This window comes from Chiloscyllium plagiosum, chromosome 36, assembly GCF_004010195.1.
Source record: "Chiloscyllium plagiosum isolate BGI_BamShark_2017 chromosome 36, ASM401019v2, whole genome shotgun sequence".
Lineage (NCBI taxonomy): Eukaryota > Metazoa > Chordata > Chondrichthyes > Orectolobiformes > Hemiscylliidae > Chiloscyllium > Chiloscyllium plagiosum.
In genome coordinates, this window is record NC_057745.1 from 4,134,436 (window position 1) to 4,157,196 (window position 22,761).

The 22,761-nt window shown below is 38.2% G+C and overlaps 1 protein-coding gene across 2 annotated transcripts in view; it reads right to left on the reverse strand.

Moving 5' to 3' along the window:
• Nucleotides 1-3,026: 3,026 nt before the first annotated feature.
• The window catches only part of aagab (alpha and gamma adaptin binding protein), a 47,068-nt gene continuing 27,333 nt past the window's right edge, over nucleotides 3,027-22,761 (reverse strand). The window contains exons 2-10 of one of the 2 annotated variants that reach the window (XM_043677178.1): nucleotides 19,358-19,548; nucleotides 16,924-17,020; nucleotides 12,510-12,599; nucleotides 10,930-11,013; nucleotides 9,144-9,226; nucleotides 7,040-7,124; nucleotides 6,842-6,949; nucleotides 6,309-6,358; nucleotides 3,027-4,334 (exon numbers count right to left, since the gene is read on the reverse strand). In XM_043677178.1, coding sequence (XP_043533113.1) covers nucleotides 4,257-4,334; nucleotides 6,309-6,358; nucleotides 6,842-6,949; nucleotides 7,040-7,124; nucleotides 9,144-9,226; nucleotides 10,930-11,013; nucleotides 12,510-12,599; nucleotides 16,924-17,020; nucleotides 19,358-19,548 — 866 coding nt within the window. In that variant the 3' untranslated portion in view covers nucleotides 3,027-4,256. The remainder of the gene's footprint in view (nucleotides 4,335-6,308; nucleotides 6,359-6,841; nucleotides 6,950-7,039; nucleotides 7,125-9,143; nucleotides 9,227-10,929; nucleotides 11,014-12,509; nucleotides 12,600-16,923; nucleotides 17,021-19,357; nucleotides 19,549-22,761) is intronic. The other variant, XM_043677179.1, reaches the window with a different exon arrangement.

A 22,761-nucleotide genomic window follows, 5' to 3' on the forward strand; every position in this document is an offset into this window, starting at 1 on the left:
CTCCGTATCTTTCCTATAGTAGGGTGACCAGAAGTGAACACAACATTCCAAATGTGGTCTCACCAGGGACTTGTAGAGCTGCAGCAAAACCTCGCAGCTCTTAAACTCTATCCCAGTTAATGAAAGCTAAAACACCATATGCTGGGCCCCTTCATAAACGAAGGGCACGTTTTCAAAACTATACTTTACCTTATTCCGATAGTTAAACCAGGGCAGGGTGGAGTCATCAGAGACTGTGATCAAGAGTGGCAAAGTTAATTTTTCCTCACCCCATGCCATAAACAAATGACAGAGTAAGTGCACCCAGTTCCACTAACCAGAATCAAATTTGGAAAATTAGTCATCTATAGCTACATATGGAGATTTTTTGAGGGTAATTTGAGCTGATCAAAATTCTATGCCATCTTTTTTGCACATTAAGGAAAGATTACTCATTGTACTTAACATGCACAAGGAAACCAAAGCTCCTGTATGCAGTCTTACATCATGACTAGTTACATGCATGAATACCATAATCGTAGACCACACGTTTCACTGTCACAGCATTGTAACTCAATCTCTTTGAACAAAGAAATCAAACCCATTTACACAAAATAGAAAAAAAAACTTCTGTAGTTAAATTAATAGCATACATCATGGGCTCATTGATCAGTGCTGTAGCAGGGACTAGGAGGAGTGCATTTTTTAAAAAAAGGAAATTAAAGACAAGTTAACCTGAGTCAATAATAGGGGAATTGCTGGAGTCCAGTATAGCCAAGTGCTTGGAATAAGTGTGACAGGATCTGACAGAGTCAACATAGATTTAGGAAAGGTGAATCATGCTTGACAAATCTACTGGAACTTTGAGGATGTAACTAGTAGAATTGATGAGAAGCAGCCAGTGGCTGTAATTTATTTGGACTTTCAGAAGGCTTTTGGTAAAAGTCCCACATTGGAGATTAGCATGTAAATTAAGATCCATAGGATTGAGAGTAGAGTACTGACATGGATAGAGAACAGGTTGGCAGACAAGAAACAAAAAGTAGGAATAAACTTTTTCCAAGTGATAGCCAGTATCAGTGGGCCATTGTATGGATCAGTGCTTGGTCCCAACTATTCACAATATATAATAATGATTTAAATGTGGGAACTAAAAGTAATATCCCTGAGTTTGCAGATGACAAATAAGGATGGATGGGTGAACCCTGAAGGTGATGCTGGATGCTTTAGTGTAATTTAGACAAGTTGACTGAATGGCCAGAAGGAAGGCAGGTGAAGTACAACGTTGATAAGTGTGAGGTTATCCATTTTGATAACAGTAATAGATTGGGAAAGGAGGAGGTGCATTGAGACTCTAGTATTCCGGTAGCAGTTGTTGAAAGCAGGTGTGCAGATGCAGCAGGGACTGAAGGCAACAAATGGGATATTGGCCTTTATGGCCAGAAGATTCAAGTATAGGAGTAGGGATGTCTTGCTGCAATTGTAACGTGCAGTTTTGGTCTCCTTTTCGGAGGATGGATGTTCTGGTTATGGAGTGAATGCAGCAAAAATTTACTAAACAAACAATCTTAGGATGGCAGAACAAATCTATGAAGATAGACTGGACCAATTATGACTATATGCACTGGCGTTAAGAAGAATAAGCACGGGATCTCAAAAAACCCTATAAAGTTTTAACAGGACTAGATTGGGAATGTCATTAGTGTGTCTACCTATGACTGGATAGTCCAATCCAAGGATAACCGTTGGGCCATTTAGGACTAAGATGAGGAGAAAACTCTTCATGCCAAGAGTTGTGAGCCTGTGGAATTCTCCGCCACAGAACGTGGTTGAGGCCAAAGCAGTGATTGTTTCAAGGAGGAGTTAGACGTAGTGCTGAGGGTTAAAGGGATCAAAGGGTATGGAGAGAAAGTGGAAACAAGATACTGAATTGGATAATCAGCCATGCCCATTTTGAATATTGGAGCTGGCTTGAAGGGTGAAATGACTTGCTTCTACTTCTAATTTTATAGAATAAATCTTTATTCAAAGACAAAAATGACACTGGAGCAACAAGTGTCATTTTTTGGGAGATCAACTTCTCAACTACCAATGGGCTCAAAGGAATCTCTCTCTCCCCACCTCAATCTGAAAATAAACCATGAGAAAACAAACAAAAGATGGGAGATTTAAACTTGACCCAATGCACAGAGTCAATGCAGGTCAACAAGGGAATGCGCAAATGGGAAAGCAGGTGACTGATAGAAATCACAGTTAAGCTGATCTGATCCACAGGATATCCATAACTGAAGCAGTAAATGTTGAACATGGACTAGCAGCAAGAACCCTAGCTGATACTTTTTCCTCCTTATCTTGAATACAATCTTTCATACAGAAAAATACTCAACACAAAGCACAAGCAAGGACATACAGAATTTATTTCATTTCTACACTATACAATAAAGATTAGTTTTTTTTCATCAGGCTTTTTATGAAATTGATAGAATTTTTGTTTGTATGCCATTTTAGATTTGACATTTTACTTGGAGGCAAGGGCTGTTAGAACTCCAAAAATGGAACATTTTCCCATTTTGGGTATCTAGCACTCCACAAAGTCAGATTAAACAGTAGTTTAGCTCTGTAGGTTTGCTCGCTGAGCTGGAAGGTTCATTTCCAGACGTTTTGTCACCCTACTAGGTAACATTTTCAGTGGGCCTCTGGGCAAAGCACTGCTGCTGATTCCTGCTTTGTATTTATATGATTGGGTTGGTAAAGTCATTTCCTATGGTGATGTCATTTCCTGTTCTTTTTCTCAGGGGGTGGTAGACAGGGTCTAACTCAATTTGTTCGTTGATGGAATGTTCCAACCGGAACTCTATCAACAAACACATTGAGTTAGACCCTGTCTACCATCCCGAGAAAAGGAACAGGAAATGACATCACCATAGGAAATACTTTACCAACCCAAAGAAACCCAATCATATAAATACAAAGCAGGAATCAGCAGCAGTGCTTTGCCCAGAGGCCCACTGAAGATGTTACTTAGTATGGTGACAAAACATCTGAAAATGAACCTTCCAGCTCAGTGAGCAAATCTGCATTCAGAATCTCAACCTGAGCTACAAATCTTCTCAAAACTCGCTGGGAATTTGGCTCTCAACCATGTACCAGAGTACCAACCTCAAGTTGATCTCATTGCACCAATACAATATTTTTCTCATTTCCTATATCACCATGTTGCTTTTGAGTCAATTTGGCACCATGTTCTCAGTAGTTTTTGTGCTGAGAGTTTAGGCTACACTAGAAATTTGATCAGACAGTTCAAATGGATTTCTCACAGTACTTCTGTGGGCCAGGACACTCAGTTGTACTATCTGTCTGGAGTGAGTGGATTTGAAGGCAGCTTCCACAGAGGCAAGAGGTTTACAATGGTGACCTCACATTCATCAATTGCATTGCCATTTTCCAGCAGTTAGCTCCAAAAGGAATAGATCCCAACAATAAACAGACCAATTTTTAAAAAAAATGATTACCTCCATAGATGAGATTTGACTTTCTTGCATCATTGATATATGAAGTACTGATTGTCAGCAGTGCAATTTTTCTGTTTGAATTTCCATCTTTTTCCAATGTAAGAGTAAAAATGCCTAACTGTGTGGTAATCAGCATAGGATTCAATGCACACTTATACCTGACATGTAGCCAAAGAAAAAGGATAGTTCCTTGGATGTATACAAGGAATAATGACATTTATCTCAGTTAATTTTCCCTGTACAAATGGGCTAACTTTACCTTAGATTTATTTTATTGCAATGTATTTTACAAACAAACCAGTTCATCATGGTAACACTGCATTTTGTGTGTTTGAAATTGGTCTGGCACTAGTTACTCCAAACAGTCCATCAATGAAACAAGTGCACAGGTGGCATAGCTACTGCATACAGAATTCTCTCTGCATGGTAAAAATAGAGCAAAGACTTGGGATAAGACCGAGTGCATTAGGCTCAAAATATACCAAAACCAGAATCAATTCATTTATCCAGGGTCTGGAAAGGTGGTGAGGCAGTAGCATTTCCTCCTACAGGACTTCTTAGCTCAAATGTTTAGTCTAATACACAAAGTACAGTGTGGAAAGGGGAAAACAAAATTTGGATCTATCATTCAGTTGATTCAAAACATTGACTTGCATGAGAAGTCTTGACCTGACAACCCTGGAAGTGAATTGTTCAGCGAGACCTCCAAGCAGAACACTGGCTTATGCACAAAATAAAACCTTTCAACTGAAAATAATCAGGTTCTCAGTGACTCTCTTCATCAGATGGTTCCTCAATCTCTTCTCTGTCTCCACCAATAGCCATCCAAAAAGCTTTAGCAACCTGTCATATGAAATAGGGCAAGATGTGTGAATATTAAATACACCTCTGCTGTAACATTAAACTACTGCTTATTTCCACTGTAAACAGGATGAGATGAAACAACTTTTTAAAGCGGGCAGCATAAGACTGAGTTGTCATAAGAAAATAAGGCATAAAGCTAAAATAGATTTATTTCAAAATACATTGGGTAGAGTTTATTCATTAAAGGTTTTTAAGAGTTAGTGCATATCAATGAATTCTTTAACTAGTTTTGTCGAGCTGTTTGCTTGTTCACAGCAACTACGCTTCAATAAAAGATCTAACTTGTCAACTTGAAGCAGCTGGATCACCACAACTCTAAATAAATACACATGGTTTATCTTGAACATGACTTACTGAGCAAGGGGAGGGAAGGAAGACATGCAAGTAATGGGTTGAAAAATTAGGTACTCTCAATGGACAAATAGGAAAACATAAATGCTGAAAATCTGAAATATTTTCTCTAAAAAGTGTGTTCTGGATTATAATTCAATTTCCAATTTCTGTGAGTACTGTAACACCTTCAGCTTTTTAACAGTAGACACTACTTAAAGATAAGGAAGGTTACTCAGCCCATTTGAATTCATCCTTTCAGAAGGATCTTTTACACTGCCCTTTAATATTTTCTTGTACACCTAGAGTTTGCATCTTTGTGACAATCTGGAAACCCAAGTAATGATTTTCTAAGCAGTCCTAAATTTGTCCTTCACTCTTTCAACCTGCATTCCTTTGCTTAAATCCTGCAATTTTCCCTCCTTTAATGATAATATTTTGGATTTACCTCTTTGGATCCTTGCATAACTTACATCCCAAGTTTTTTCAACATTTATTCATAACTCAAGACCTGTGACATGATGAACGAACCTCAAACCTTTCTCCTGCACTGTTCCAGAACATTAGCGTTTCCTTTATGGCTATGTTAATGCTCAATATATAACTGCCAGAGCATTGTACAATTTGATCATTACTCTCTATGACTTTATTTTTCAATTGATGATTGAGAAAGTAACAAGGACAACATCTGTCCTGCATGTAGAACAGATTTTCATCACTTTATCATCAGCTACAAGGGAGAACAGGAATAAAATTTGGTTTTAAGCCACAAACACATTAGCCACCATCTTTTTCAATGGCAGCACAGGATCAAGGGGCTAAATATTCTACTTCTGCTCCTATTTCTCACATTCTTCAAGTTATTAGCATTCTAACCAAATAGCTGCTTCCCTCACTGAATGAACAATTGTAAACAGAATTCATGTTTACTGAAGAGTGCTTGTGAATAATTTTAGAATCTCCATTAAAAATATAAAAGTGATAGAAAATGTGTTGGGCACACATTTGACTAGGATATTAGCAGAGATGAGGATTAAAACTAAAGCCTTAAGGAATTGGAGCTTTTCCTTACTAAGTTAAGATGACTTCGGGATAACCTGATGGTTTTTTCTCCTTTTTCAAAAACCAAGATCCAGTAACTAAAATTGAATATTTTTTAATGGTACAAGAGATGGTAATGAAATGGCACAAGATGAAGATTAATCTCAAAGATTCAAAGACAAAATTGGAATGAATTCTCTGCCACAAGCTATTGCTGACAGAGTCAATACATTATTTTAAAAAGGGATATAGGTAGCTGCCAGCAAAGCAAACATTAAAAGGAGATGGGGAGTGAACAGGAGTGGGATTAGATTTCATAGCACAGGAGGAGAAGTTGCGAAACAGCAGTACACAAGGTCAGTTTGACAACAGTTTCTCCCAACAAAATAACAGCACTAGATTAAGTCTTGTGTACAGTGTACATTTCCTGCAACAGCCTTTTTACTTCATTACATTTTAGGGGCAACATTTCAGATCACAAATACTGATGTACCTCCCAATTTCGTCTACGAGCAATGCCGCAGGTTATTTGACATAACGTGCAAACACTTGTGATTTTGCTTAAAGTTTGCAGGTCCTTACCTTTTCTGCATGCAGTTTTCTTTGCTCATGAGGTAATGTTGCTGCTTTGTCTGTTAATATTAAACAAAGTGTTACTCATGTACAACAATGAGCTGGAAGGATTCCTAGACAATTAGTCATGTATCAGCAATGTACAATCTAATTACAAATCTTTCCTCCTCCACTCTACCCTTCCCCCTTGTGAAGGCAAAGGACCATCTCTACACGTTTTATAATCAGAATGTCAAAGTATGATTTCTACTGTGATTTTAGATAAAGCAGACCTTTCATAAAAACAATAATACTTTGTGCTTATTCGCACACACAGCTGACTTAAAACACACTGATAACTGCATATAAATGTGAAGTTTCAGCCCATTCCAAGTAGCACATCTTTAAACGTATATTTTATCTCACAAACATTTCCGAGAAAGGAATTGGAGCAATTCAACTCAGAAAACAGAAGGCTCTGCAGTAGCTAATTTGAGATACTGTGCAAGAAGGATTAATTTCCACCACCTTTGTGAAAATTGTATTCCAAACATAAAACTAACCTTTCATTTCTTTCAGCTTTTCAAATAAACGCTCAAAGTTTTCACAGTCAACCTCGCCTGTGGTAAGGGTGGCGAGTTCTTGGATATCCAAATGCAACATAGGATCTACTGGGTAAATAAACCAATAGATCAGGAGCCAAAGATTGGTTTTTAAAATAAAAGCAGTACTTCTGGAAAAAAGGAATTGGATTTCCATACCCATGAGACTATCTGGCTGAAGAGCTGCCACTCCATCTCTATCTTCTGCAATTGATTCAGCATCAAGTTCTGGAAGGCTGTGGTACTGCATTAAGCAGAATAGTTAAAAAGCATACATCATTAATATTAAACATAAATAGAAAGTGTTTGAGAAACTCAGCAGGTTTTGCTAATCTGTGGAGAAAATAAATTTGAAATTTCAATCCAATGACCCTTCTAAAGAACAGTCATGGACTAGAAACCAATAACTCTCCAGCATTTGCTGTTTTTGTTTCAGATTTCCATTATTCACAGTCCTTTGTTTTGAAGAATATTAAGTTTATACTGTTGTGTAGCATTCTTTTTATCTGGGCATCAACATTCTGTAACACAAAATCATACCTGGGTACATAAATAGAATTAACAACACAGTACACCAGTCATTCAGCTCAAATGGTATGGAAGGCAGTGGCATAATGTCTAATCGTCTGGGCAACACAGGTTTCAAACCCACCATGTTGAGAATGGTGAAATTTAAATTCATTAAAAACTTGGAATTAAATCTGGCATAATGGTGACCATGTAACCATTGTTGTGAAAACCTATCTGGTTGACCAATATCCTTTACAGGAGAAAATCTGCCATCCCTACTTGATCTAGCTTACATGTTGCCTGACCCCAGACCCACAGCAACATAGTTAACTATTAAAGGCCCCAGCAAACCACTCAGATCAAGGAGCAGCTAGGGTGGGCTATAAATGCTGGCCCAGCCGATGACACTCACATGCCATGAATGAAAACAAATGGTGCAAGCCAGAGTTAAATGTCCTACATGTGCAAACTTCATCTCACCTTATCAGCAAAATTCCTTTGTTCTTTTCAGTTTAATGTGTTTATTCATCTTATCACATAAAACACATTGTGTGGTTGAAGCAAATAGCATCAATGTAGTAGCCAACTCCATGCTCTTATCACTCTTTGGTTAAATAACTTTCTTATGAATTCTTTTTTATTAATGATTATTTTATATTTATACCCCCGGATTTTGGAGTCCCACCACTTAATCTAACTTCGTAATCTTTACCTTACTGTTTTGATTTATTGCGACCTCTTTTAGGCAACACCACAGGAGAACTAATTTTTAGTTACAAACATTTAACCCAGATGACATTCAATCTTGTTAAAATACTGTGCAGTGAACATTGTTCAATACCTCAACAGAGTGGTAAGTCCTTGTGTACAAGTTTAGATGGCAAGCTTTTGTGGGCATTGAACATGAAGAACATCACAGCTGCACCAATCTGTTTTCCACCCAAAGTCAGCACATCAGTGCTTTCCAGCAGCGAGTTACTGAATCTCATTTAAAGTATTGTACTTATTATTCTCTTCTATAATCCATGTGCTCAGAGGTCAATCTATAGCAGCCCAACAAAGGTCAGCTAACTCAGCAGTGATTGGAAATGGAACCTGGAATCTCGTCATATGTTAGTTTAGTAGCGTAATGGGAGATGTATTTATCCAGAGAACTTTTGCAAGCTTTTCACTAATATTAAAAATACCATTATTCTGAGAGCCTTGGCCATTGAGCCATGAGCAAGTGGAAGGATTTTGCCTCTCAAAACAGTAGTAGAAGCATAACTTATTTGTATTAAGTAGACCAGCAAAACCAGAGGCTTCAGTATCCTTTCTTGAAAACAGCAAGGTGCTGGGCTGATCCACGATTTTTTGAGGAAGCTGACATTCTATGGGGACTGTTTTTCCTACATTCCTTTTCAAGGAAGCCAATGGAAAAGCCAACATTTTTCAGAATTCTTCACTTAAGGACATGAAACTTAAGGACTTTTACCAGCTGGTAAAAGTCAACATGTGTATAGTTTAGGACTGAGGAGCCCTAATAAATCATGTGGCCCATCAGCCAATTGTCTCTAACACATCTAAAATGGAACATGACTGCCAATTTCCTTCCATATTCAACTACTATAAAAATTATAAAGGGATTGATTACAAGATTGTCATTTCATCTTTAACTTCAGAAACACTTCTGGGACAATGACTGAAAACTTTTGATAGGATAACAGCTTGAAATCAGACCCACACGTTAATATTTAACTAGGGGATCACTTACTTCCACCTGCGAATCATCTTCTGTTTGACAATTCTCAAGCACACCAGTTAAACTACTAAGTATCCCAAAATCTTGAGGTCTATCTAAAGAAAATAAACTGCATGTTAAAGTTTTGTATTAGTTTAAAAACTAATTGTTAAATGTATATTTCATATATGCAAAAATTCATTTTAATATTGTGCCAGTCAGTGATTTAGGAAGTTTAGAGGTATGGGGCTCCAATAATCACATTTCGGAATTGGACATTTTTGTCCTACAAAACAATCAAAACATTCCAGTCAGCTTAAGCTCACCATTTGTACTTAATGCCATTATTTCAAACTCATGCAGAGACTATGTCCCAATGAGTGGCAGAACAAATAAAACATCATGTTCCTTTGGCTGTTCCTAACAGGCAGAGGTAGACCGCCAGAAAACATTTGTAAAACCCAAAACTAAACGTCCAATGTTACATGTAATCCTGCGATTTGGTAAGCATTGCTGAACAGTCTTGAGTATGCTAATAACCATCTTAGATTGACTGCTCGCATAATCAGAGTTAAAAAGTGTGGCGCTGGAAAAGCGCAGCTGATTAGGCAGCATCTGAGGAGCAGGACAGTCTGCAGTCCTCAATTTCTCCTGCTAGCATTATCAGCTGAGCTTGTAATGTGGCTCATTTATGCTTGCTAGAAGTTAGCAAGATTCATAAGCAAGGAACTGTTCCCTGCAAAGAGAAGGAATGTATTCAAGCTTTATGCCCATTTGGAATTATCCAGAAGCATAGGGAGCCCATAATTTCCAGTTTCTTTCTTCATTGCAACACTGTAGCCAGAGCTGATTTGCCAACTAATGAGAACTCCTTTCCTCCTGTAGTATAAATTGTTGAGATTGTTTGAAATTTGGCATTCTTGAATGGGTCCTGACGAGAGCAAGATGAAAAGCTTTGGCACATATCTGTATTTTCAGATAAGTTCTGCAATATCATGCAACTGTTAAAATAGTATTCAATTTGACCAAGTAGTCAAGTTAGTAGGGTAACGTGGATTCCAATTTCCCAAAATAGAGATTTGTTTAAATACATGAATTGGGTATTGCAGTTATTTAGATCCTGCTATTTTACCTTTGGACCTGATTAGAATGGAGGCCCTATTTCCAAGCTAGCTGGTAAAGTAAATTAGATTTTGGGCAGTCTCAGTGTAGAATTGAAGATTTATAATCTCAGGATCCAAAGGATGGGTGGTGTAGGAAATGGAAAGGAGAAAATATCACATCAGTGCAGTAAGGGTGCTAGTCTGATATTGGAAAAGATTTGATTTGATTTGATTTGATTTATTATTGTCACATGTACCTAAATAAAGTGAAAAATTTTGTTTTCTATGCAGTAAAGGCATATCATACCATATAAGGATGCACAGATCATAGGGTGATTAAACAGAGTGAGGCATACAAAGCTATGGCTGCACAGGTGCACAAAAAGCAAGATCAACATTGGATTTGGAATTTGAGAGGTCCATTCAACAGTCTAATGACTGTAGGGAAGAAGCTGTTCTTGAACCTGTCAGTGCGTGTGTTTAAGGTTTGGTATCTTCTGCCTGACAGAAGAGGTTGGAAGAAATTATAACCGGGATGGGAGGGGTCTTTGATAATGGTAGCTGGCTTTCCGCCGCAACAAGAAAAGTAAATGAGTCAACAGATGGGAGGTTGGCTGAGTACTGTGCTGGATCTGATTAGTTTGATGTGAACTAAAGAATGTCATTTTACAACAATAAAATGAACTACTAACACTAAAAAGAAAGTTATTTCATACCTGTTTTCATCTCAACATTTGACCATACATTTGCATTCAAAGCTTGAATAATTCTTGTTACTCCAGTGGATTCAGGAAAGTCATCTGTGTGGACACCACATAGGTCATATTTAATGAAAAGATACTACTGATACAAAATATGGGAATACAAAGATAAAATATAGTCTTATGAAAACATCCATCAGAAGACAAGCTTTAAAAAAAGACTGATGGAGAAATTTTAATGCAACAAAATCAAGTTACACAGTTGTAAAACATATCAAAAATAATTGACAGCTGGAATCTCAGCTTTGACACAATTTTAATGAATGTTTGACATGAAATGTTCATATAATGACATATCATTAAAAATGTTTTCATTGTATTTCATTTTACAAGAAACTAGTTAACCTTCCTCCTGTTCCTCTTCTCATCAGCCCTACAACTTACATACACACACACGGCAAGAAACCTGGGTGCTCTCTGGTCTTTATAATAGTACTATTCTAATCAGCTTATGTACACCAAAATGATCTTACTGATCATCCTTTAGTAAGATTTTTTTTTAGAACAGGGAAAAGCCAAACACCTTATAAGTAATAGGGAATGTAGCTCACACATCAATGGCACCAACTCATTCACCAATTCTCTCACCCTGCATATATTTGACAATCTTCTCCAAGAGGCAGCAGTACCATTTCATCTGCAACAGTGGGGGTTATCATTTATAGCTTAAAACAATCTATTTAGCTGCACTAGATTAGTTCATCTTAAGCAAGGTATCAATTAAGATGCTAGGCTAACAAAAAGACCAAGGGACAACCAGAGTTCCTGACCACTAATCACGAGCCTTTGAAGGACAGCATATCCAATTCCAAGATGGGAGCAAGGTAATTTTTGTTGCATGTGTAATTGTATGAATTGAGGTCAACAGTATCAGTGGAGTGTCCCTCAGCTGCACAAGTACTGAAGTATACAGTACCAGACAGAAATATGATATCCCACTGTTGAAGCATTTCAGTTCACTTTGTACAAAGCCCAAAATAGCTCAGTTGGAAGAGTATTAGACTAAAGATGTAAAGCTCCAGCAGCTGTCAGTGCATGAACGTATAGTCAACAGAATAAAAAAGACACTTCTTGACATTGGTCGTGGTTTGTAGAGTTAGGAGCTACTAATTTGTAATGTCTCACTTTGTAACTAAAGCTCCTCTCAGTAAAGACTGACTTCTGGTCTCCCTTTTTCACCATTGGCTGTAAGAAGCTTAGTACAGTATATCAGTTGTCAGTAAAGCCAGCAACACTGTTCAGGTTCATGGCCTAGTGGCCAAATGGCAATGTTCTTGAGTGCATGTGACAGACATGTGTTGCAGTCCAGCAAAGGTCAGCATTTTGACCAGGGAGGAAGGTAGGGAACTGCGGTAAAACAAAGAAAACCCAATCCACCGTTGGTGTCCACTTTTAAACAAAAAAATAATCTCAACCTCACTAAATCCAATGATTTACAATGGGAATGTTTTATTTTCACTTTAAAGAACAGATTTTCCAGTTCACTTTAAAATACTGAAATACTCTATAACAATAGTTTTAAATACAAAACAAACCTTCTTCATCTGGCAATTCTTCTGGATTAAGCTCCACCAATTCAAATCCATATTTAATACACCATTGCTGTGCTGCTTGTCTGCTCACCCCTGGAAGATAAAGGATTATTAGATAGTTTAACCACCTTGACTAAACAGAATTCACTCAATTTAAAACTTAGACACTTTAAAGAGTAATTTTTCTTCATATTTTCTGGCAGGATGCACAGTTGAAGGCAACAGATTGAGGCACTGCAGCTTCCACTGTTAAGATTCATTTAGACAATGTGTGTTAATTCTTAGTTCAACAATTGGATGGAGCATCATGCAGAACCTGCCCAAGGTGGAGCAAGCTGGAAATACAAACAGTCTGTCTTTCCAGGCTTAACTCCAACCTGCTTACAATCAAATGGTTTCCATTCCTAGTTAGACTGACTGACTGGGTGTTACAACAAAGCTATGTAACATTAAATGCCTGGTACAACCCAAAAACTAATGAATTCTCAGTATGGTCTAGATTTTCATTTTAATATTCAAACACGGTCTTGCATTGAACATAATATTTTCCTGGCTAGTCTCTTATCCGTTACTCTCCACACACTTTAGCCCCTTCAGAGTTATACTGTCTGTTTCTTACAGCGCATTAAGTCCAATTCATCAACCATCCTGGTTCTCACTGAATTATATTGGCCGCTGATTTAAAACTTTTTTCTTTGTGTACATATTCCCTCATGGCTTTACCTTATCCTCTGTCGGTACATGCAATATTTATTGGTGTTTCTGGGACTGTGTTTTGCAATTTCCCTGTAATTCAGAGAACAAAGATCTGTGATCTTGCCTACAATGTACAATGAAGTGTAATTTGAATAATCAGGACTACTAATCAGGTTTATGACTAAATAGTTCCGACATTTTTACCAGATGTAAGAGATCAAATACAGCATTTGTTTTTGCATGAACTTTTGTGTTCAATTGTTGGTGCAAAGCTTGAGCTCCAACCTGTTCAACCAAAGGCAAGAATGCCACAAACACAACAATAAAATTAATTCCTATTTCAAAATATTGAGGAGTAGAAATTGGTGCAAAACAGATTATCGATGGACCCACAATACAAATGAAGTCTACTGGATGGACAGAACTTTCTGACATTGCCAGTAAAAGGTAAAGATAAAGGCACTATACTCTTTACCAAACCACAGAACTGCTGACTCATTGGAGAGCACCAACTGATGATCATTTAACCTGAAGGTCACCACAACTCAGGTGAAGGGAATGGTTGAGAGAGTCCTTCCTGGTAATTTCACAGTGCAGAAATTGAACCCATGCTTTTGGAGTTACTCTGTATCGTAAACCAGCCATCCAGCCAACTGAGCTAACTAATACTCTAAATTTCTCTACATAAATGATTAGACCATAAGACCGTAAGATATAGGAGCAGAAATTAGGCCAATCAGCTCATCCAGTCTGCCCTGCCATTCAATCATGGCTGAAACATTTCGCAACCCCATTCTCCTGCTTTCTCCCTGTAACCCTTGATCCCCTTCACAATTAATAACCCATTTCCATCTTAAATATACTCAATGACCTGGCCTCCACAGCCTTCTGAGGCAGTGAATTCCATAGATTCACCACACACTAGTTGAAATAGTTTCTCCTTTGTTCTAAAAGGTCTTTCCGTTACTCTAAGGCTGCGCCCTCAGGTCCTAATCTGTCCTACCAATGGAAATATTCTTCCCAACATCCAGTCTGCCCAGGCCTTTCAGTATTCTATAAGCTTCAATTAGAGCCCCCCTCATCCTTCTAAACTGCATCGAGTACAGACCTAGAATCCTCAAGTGTTCCTCATTTGTTAAGCTGTTCATTCCTGGGTCTGTTCTCGTGAATCTTCTCTGAATACACTCCAGGGCTAGTCCATCCTTCCTGAGATATGGGGCTCAAAACTGCGCACAATTCTCCAAATGTCATCTGACCAGAGCCTAATAGAGCCTCAGAAGTACATCCCTGCTTTTATATTCAAGTCCTCTCAAAATAAATGTCATCATTGCATTTGCCTTCCTAACTCCTGACTAAATTGCAAGTTTACCTTGAGAGAATTCTGGACTAGAACTCCCATGTCTCTTTGCACTTCAGATTTCTGATTTTTTTTTTCCCCATTTAAAAAACAGCCTATGCCTTTATTCTTCCTACCAAGGTGCATGACCTCACACTTTCCCATGTTGTACTCCATCGGCCTCTTCTTTGCCCACGGTCCAAATCCTTCTGCAGCCTCCCGGTCTCCTCAATGCTACCTATCCCTCTACCTATTTTTGTATCATCTGCAAACTTAGCCAGAATGCCCTCAGTTCCTTCATCTGGATTGTTAATGTATAAAGTGGAAAGTTGTGGTCCCAACACGGAGCCTTGCGGAACACCACTTGTCACCGGCTGCCACCCTGAGAAGGGCCCTTTTATCTGTACTCTGCTTTCTGCCAGACAGCCACGCTTCGATCCATGCTAGCACTTGGCCTCTAACACCATGGGCCATGGTTGTTAGATTTTGTTCTCTCACAGTTAAGTGTGTTAACATTTTTCCAATAGCTCTATCATGTGCTCTTCCCAAAGCTGCCTGCGACAGTCCAGGATTTTGGCAACTTGCCAGTACACTGAGCAAGACAAGCATGACATAAGCAAGCTGCATGACTGTGTCATCCTTTTCCCATTGCAATTTAGATATATTTCCACTTTTAAAAACCTAAAGTGCACTGTCAGGCCAGTTGGGGTCAGTGAATATAATTAATCACAGAATGGAACTGTGAATGTCAGCAGGCAAATCCACTGCCAAGTTCTCTATCAGACTGTCATTTTGGAAAAAAAAGTGCTACAATCAGGCTTGTGCCCCTCCAATAGTGACAGAATTTAAATTCTAACTATTGCATTTGGCCTATTGTGCCTATTAGTGCCATAAGTAACAAAAACAGAAACGGTGGGTGAAACTCAGGAGGTCTGGCAGCATCTATAGGAAGAATCTTTCACATCTGGTGACCTGCTGAGTTTTGCCAACATTAATTTCTAAATTAAAAGTAAAATTCTTCCAACTAGTGGCATGCAGCACTAACATTAATTTCTAAATTAATGTTAGTGCTGCATGCCACTAATTGGAAGAATTATACTTTCATGTACCTTCAGGGAAAGGTTGGATGTACCCTGAAAGATGGAGACATTTAACCTTCAAACAAATAATGCACTTCTTGCCTTCCCCCTCTGTCCTGACAAACAAGCATATGAAGCCCAGGAAATTCAAAAGCAAAACACTACGGATTCTGAAAATCTGAAATAAATACTAAAAGATGCTGGACGTACTGAAGGATTGTGACCTAGAATATTAGCTCCATTTCTCTTTCCATGGATGCTGCGAGACCTGCTAAGTACTTCCAGCATTTTATGTTTTCATTCTAGGCAATTCAAACCCATTGGTTTTCATTTTTCTTAGTCACTTGTGTTTGATCGTTGTTTAAACCTTTGTGGCTCTGAAGGTTTTAAAAAGCTGCTTTTCGTGTCCTTGCATAATTGCCAAGTGTCCTAAATCATACACCTACCAACTACAGCTCAAACTATGTACACAAAAATGGGAACATTCCATTTAAACTTACAGGAGATCCCCAAGAGTTGGGTGGTACATAATTAAGCAGCTCATGAAGATAAAAAAGTGCTTGAGCATTTTGATCTATGGGTGTTATCCCTACATTGCCTGTGTTTTGTTGAGCAGAATATAAAGGAATTTATAGTCCCCTTTGCAAATTTAACTGAAGGTAAATCCAAATTCTGGCTGACAAAAAAAAAAGAAACAAATGAACAAATCTCACTGTTATGTTGTATTATTGGAGGTTGGAAAAGTGACAATGCTTCATTTCTTAATTTTCCCTTTTCACATTGTGTGTACATCGATTCATGGATCCAAACATTCCTGGAGTGCAATATGGGTACCAGTAGTTTTGCAAACCTCCCTCAAGTAGGTCAATCCGTGCAATAGTATGGGCAGTGATTGTTTACAGGATATTTGACTGTAAAAAGCACTGGTCAAGCTTAAACCTAATTCCACTTGGAGGCTGAGCATGTGTACCTCCCTGGAAGCGTAAGTGGATACCCTGTTCAGGTCAATGGTCTTCTACTACTAAGGTCACAGATGAGATCAGCAAACACAGCAGAGAATGATGATTAAACCTGTTTCTCCTAGCCTTTATGGCTTTGTACAAAAGAATCCTATGCATTGTATCTATTAAGCCACCTAAATTCAGCACCATTAAACTTTCCACTCAGTTCAATAATGACATTTTACACAATGAAGCACGACAAACAAGCCTCATTTCCCAATAGACTAGCCAGTAATGTTGGAAATTAAATTCATCCAAAAGCCCCAAATTTGTACAGTACTGCATTTAACAACTGAATACAATACCATTGTCTGAAACTCTGTCACACACCAGAATCAAAACCTCAGGGGTCCATTCTTGAGTCAAAGGAAGCCAAGTGGATACTTCATCAAGTCCTGTTTTCTGAGGAAAAAAGTAGAACCCAATGCTAAAAACATCAAAAGGTCAAAGCTGTATATGAAGAAATGTTAACCAAGCAGGCACAGTTATCAACTCTACGCCTTGTCCCAGAATCACATCTAAAATGAGTGACCTCATTAGTACTCCAAACAGGTAAACAAGGAAATGCTCTTCCTAAAAGAGAAGACTCATTCAGGTAAATCCCCAAGGCAGCTTTAAAATTGCAGTAATGTAGAGCAAAAAACCTGGAAACTTTACATCATTACTTGTGGATAAATTGCAAACTGCTGTGAATACGTATGTGCAATTTGTCAGATTGTTTATTATTTAAATTTTCAAGCAATGCTAATTAATGCAGAATGCCTCTTGACAGCTACAACTTTTTCTAAAGTTTTTCATATTTATTGTTTGCATTCTTTAATATGATTGTTCACACTTCTGCTCAGAGAGACACCCTCTTTCCCTTCCCCTTCCCATGCTGCATGGTGTTCAGGGATTTCTGATCTTGCAAGAGCAGTGTAGTGTAGAGAGTGCACACCAAATTGGGCAACCTAAGAAGTCAAGAAAAGAAATGCAATTGAAGAATGGCCAGTTTCATGGGTGCAAGGGGTTGGTGTTTTCTAGGAATTTCAGAAACAATGCAGTTATGCGCTCTTTTTTGAAGTTAGTTAAATTAATCCCTATCAAATTCCCAGTGTAGGGTACAGCATTGTGATTAAGCTTCTTCAAGTCAGCATTTAATTATTTTAGTTTAGAAATTCTCAAAACATGGAGCAGTCATGTCATGAATGCCATAGTTAGACAATAAAGTTCCAAAAGGCTGGGTGCTTAAAAGAGAGATAGCTGGGATGTGCCCCCCACTTAACAGTACTCCCCATTACAGCATACCATGTGCAGGCAGACAGGATTAGTTTTGAATGGCACCATGGTTGGCACAGACATGGTGGGCCAAAGGGCCTGTTCTTGTGCTGTACTGTTCTATGTTCTAGATGTGTTTTCCACACATTACTCTTCCTAATGACAAAACACGTTAACAAGCAAAATAACTCTTCAAAAAAAAACGTAAATCTCGTACCAAATTGAAACTTCACGAAATTAAAAAATCAGAGTTTGAATCAGTTTAAAGAATGATGCCATTCAAATTGGATGAACTTTGTAATTATACATTAGCAGGAATGTAATTGTGCCATTTGGTGTGAAAATGAAGGTGTCCTTCACTGCGAATGGTTGAGAGCAAATTGTTTTTATTAAAACGCTTGTGTGGAAAAGCAGTTATCACCTGCCATCAAACTGATCCAACTGGTCTGGGTGTAGGTATAGTTGGAATAATTGTTCTAAGAGAGAACACAGATTTAGAGGAAAGAAAATATAGACTGGAGCAAAACTCGGGACATAAATTCTTGCAATCTTGGCCACAGCAACAATATGATGTAAAAGGGAAATGTCTCATTTAATGGTTCAACTGGTCGAGGCAGTAAGGCCAGGTTGATACCAGGAAAGCCACCTGTCAAGCAAATCCTTCTCAGTCAGGGAGATGGCATGGATGTTAAATTTATCTTTTCATTCCTGACTGGTAGAGAAATGCATGTTCGCGACAACTATCCCTTGACGGTCTACTTGAAAACTCTTGCAAGAACAGCAGTTAGACTCGCACCCACCTCGCCTTGATTCTCCAATCGAGATGACTATGAACACTTAACCTCAGTTCATGTACAAAAAAAATCTATATGGACAAAATACTTGTAAATACCCATGTGCGAGCAAGGGGTCAGTGCTTTCAGGTGAAGTTAGGGAAAATGTTGGCAGAAAAAGGCAAGGCATGTGCACAATATGACAAAGTGCACTCATAAGGATGCAAATCAAATCATAACAAAAGTATCAGTGTTTAATGGAGGTATGATCAGTATAAACAGATTAGTTTCATCAAGTACCCACATACATTCAAAAACAAAGCCCAGGTCATAATACTGGTGTGCAGTAAATATTAAAGTAACCAATATACAAAATAGAGTACTTGGTATGACCCTGAATTATAGTCTAAATATTCTAAATTTACCTTAAATATGGGTGATTTGGTGGAAATGAATTTTACATAGGTTGGATTCAAATATTGCGTATTTATGTCCTCCACTATTTTACTGAACATGGTAAAGATTGGAACAAACTTTACTTGCAGCACAAAACAGAAGTCAAGAGGTCAAGATTCCAGTAATTCTTACCTAGCTTAGATTCCGTTGAAGCTGCTCACTAATACCCGTGTAGTTCAGTAACCAGGATAAGAAAGAAAATTGCACCCAAACAGATAATAAAAATATAATGTTTAAAAAAGGGTTTCCTTACTGTTGTGCTGTCAAAATAAATCAAGAAGGCCTCCACCGAGTCAGCAATCTCCTTTGTCAGGATGAATTTGTTGGGGACCACACACAGGTGAACAGTAGCAGTATAATACTTGTTATCAATAGTCCAGGGATAGGACCGAACTCCATTCCTGTGATCAAAATGTTCAGGAAGGTCACCTCTTCCAATAATATCTAAAAACAAGACAGCAATAAACATAAGTTAATTAGAAAGAGAGAGAAATGGGAGTGGAGGTTAAATTGATGCTGCACTGTTTGTTTGAAGTGCATTTTCATCGATTCAAAGATCCCAACTTTGATTCTAATCCTTCTCAGGTTAGCTGACATCAGTATAGATACTGCAGTGGAAATCAGACCTCCCAATTCTGCAGGATGTGGAAAATAGAGAAGAACTAAGGGTCTATTAACCAGTTTCCAATTTGTGAACCCTAATGGAAGATATGATGTTGCTTTGGATGGCCATTTAGAGATAGAGAACTTAACAGAGTATCAGATCAAAGATCATCAACAGAAAAGGAGCAGACACATTTATTTGGGAAGAGAGAGGAGTGCACTGTTTACTAGACCAGAAAACAAATTGATGAAATTTTGCAGCCCACAAAGGGTACAAGTTCCAAAAATAAAGACATTCATAATTTCTTTCCTGTTTGACCCAATATGTGTCAATTTTCCTTTATAACTGTCAAAAATTAACATTCTTCTTGTATGTAGCTCATTTCATGGTAATAATTCAAATATAACTTTAGACTTTCTCAGCTAGCGCCAAAATGGTACCCAGTTCAGAAATCTAGCATGCTGGGTTTACATAAAAGGATGTAATGCTGTACTACAACATAGTTGCAACAAATATTTAAACTTCAAGTTTATGGACTTTGTTTACCATTTACAATTATAATAAAGATAATTTTGAATGTAATTGCTGAAACTGAAGAATAAGGATTGTGATGCACACGAAACCAAATGTTATGATTGCAGATAATGGCAATACTGGAGAATTCAGATCCCAGAGCAAGACTTGCTCGATTGACTGTATTCTTTTGTTTACAGTACAGGTCAGTGACTGAACAAATTTGCAAAAAGCTGCCAATACACTTGGGAAAAAAAATTAAAGTTGATTATACTGAAGGGAAAACAAGAGCTATATTATACAAGAATTATTGGAATGAAATCATTGCAAATATCAGAAGGAAAGATTCATCCCTTCTAACCCAAAATTAAACCCCTTAGAGGCACTCAAACCTCAGTGCAGGGCCTTTTCAATCTTGACATTATATTTCCTTGTTCAACTGACACGGCTGCAATTGGTTTTCTTTTCAACAAAGTTGTATTCATTCAGTCAATGCAATTCCCTTCAATTAATATCTATTCCAGAGACTTTGAAACAACTAAAGCAGCTCATTATTATTACTGGACCTGGGTTCTTTAAACTCACATCTTCAGCAATCTTGTAGGATGTATTCCTCTATGACTTCTCCACAACTTTGATTCTGAAGTTTTCACCTATTCAAGTCAGGATTTCTCCCCTTCTGTCCTGATTAGTTTCCAAAACAATGATCCAACATCTGCTGCTGGGCATCTTCTCTGAACCAACCCAGTGTCTGGCCCATTTTCTTTCTTTCTTTCCCTTGGTTGTAAACCTCAGTCAACAAACACTTTAGCAATTATCTCCCTGGGGGAGCTTGCTAGTTCTTTAACTAAAATCACATGATTTCTTCAAAATATTGTTTTTAAGTCACAGTTCAAAATTTTGAAGTATTTTTACAGAAAAAGATAAGATAAAACCTTAACAAAACAGAAAACCAAAATTGACACCGTGGGCGGCACGGTGGCACAGTGGTTAGCACTGCTGCCTCACAGCGCTAGAGACCCGGGTTCAATTCCCGCCTCAGGCGACTGACTGTGTGGAGTTTGCACATTCTCCCCGTATCTGCGTGGGTTTCCTCCGGGTGCTCCGGTTTCCTCCCACAGTCCAAAGATGTGCAGGGTCAGGTGAATTGGCCATACTAAATTGCCCGTAGTGTTAGGTAAGGGGTAAATGTAGGGGTATGGGTGGGTTTCGCTTCGGCGGGTCGGTGTGGACTTGTTGGGCCGAAGGGCCTGTTTCCACACTGTAATGTAATGTAATGTAATCTAATCTAATCTAGACTTTTCCTTCAACTGAGAACTTCAATTTCCAAATAATAATGAAGAGCTTTCATCACAACAAACATATGCAAGGCTTTTAAACTCTCCAAGAAAAACAGAACTCTCCAACAATAAAGCAGCTCAATCCTTCAACTCTTATTTAAACGACTGCAAATTTTAAACACCATTCCAAACATGGTTACTTAATGTAATATTGTATTCTGACTACCTGCATAAGCAGTATAAATAAACCACTCTATGTCCGCACATCGTTGCTGTTAACAAAACAGTAACTTGCGTTTACTATTTTACAAAAGGTAGGCAGGGTATCAATTTGCACACCACCTCAAATGTTTGTTTTTGGCTGGAAAGAGGTGCAGAAGCAAAGGGGTTGGAGAGTGGGAGGGAGGGAGGGAGGGGTGTGTGATGGACTGACTCGAAAGACGGCTCACATAGCCAATTAATCAGACTACATTCTGTGCAGTACAGCACCATTTCACCATTCATCTTTAGACAACTAAAGGCAAAAATCAGTTAGCGAAAGGACAGAAAAGCAGAATATTATTGAAATTGATAGAGACTGCAGAGTTATGTGGTACAGAAGGACCTGGGTGCCCTTGTCCAAGAATCAAAGCACGTCAGTATGTAGATACAGCAGGTAATTAGGAAGGCAAATAAACTATTGCCCTTTATTGCAAGGAGGGTAGAATATTAAAAAGTAGGTAAGTCATGCTACAATCGCACGGGGTATTTGCAAGACCATAAACAGACTATGTATAGCTTTAGATACATTACTTAAGGATGGATATACTTGCATGGGAAGCAGTTTAGACAAGGCTCACTAGACTGATTCTTAGGAATGAAGGGTTTGTTTCAGGAGGTAACATTAAGCAGGTTGAGTCTATATTTTCAGAATTCAGAAGAATGAGAGGTGATCTTCAATCATAAAAGTTTCTAAAGGACTTGACAGGATAAATACTGAGAGAATGTATCTCTTATAGGCGAATCTGGAACCATGGGTCACAGTTTCAAAATAAGGGGGCTTCCTATGTAAGAGGCAGCCAGGGAGGAACTTCTCTCCAAGAGGTTTTGAGTGTTTGGAATTTTCTTACTCAGCATGTCAAGGTAACAAAGTGGAGGTAAAGAATGAGGAGGGTTTTAGCAGCAAAGGAGTCTGGTTCTGAAAAAGTCATTTTGGACTCAAAATAGAAAGTGAGGTCTGCAGATGCTGGAGATTAGAGTCAAGAGTATGGTGCTGGAAAA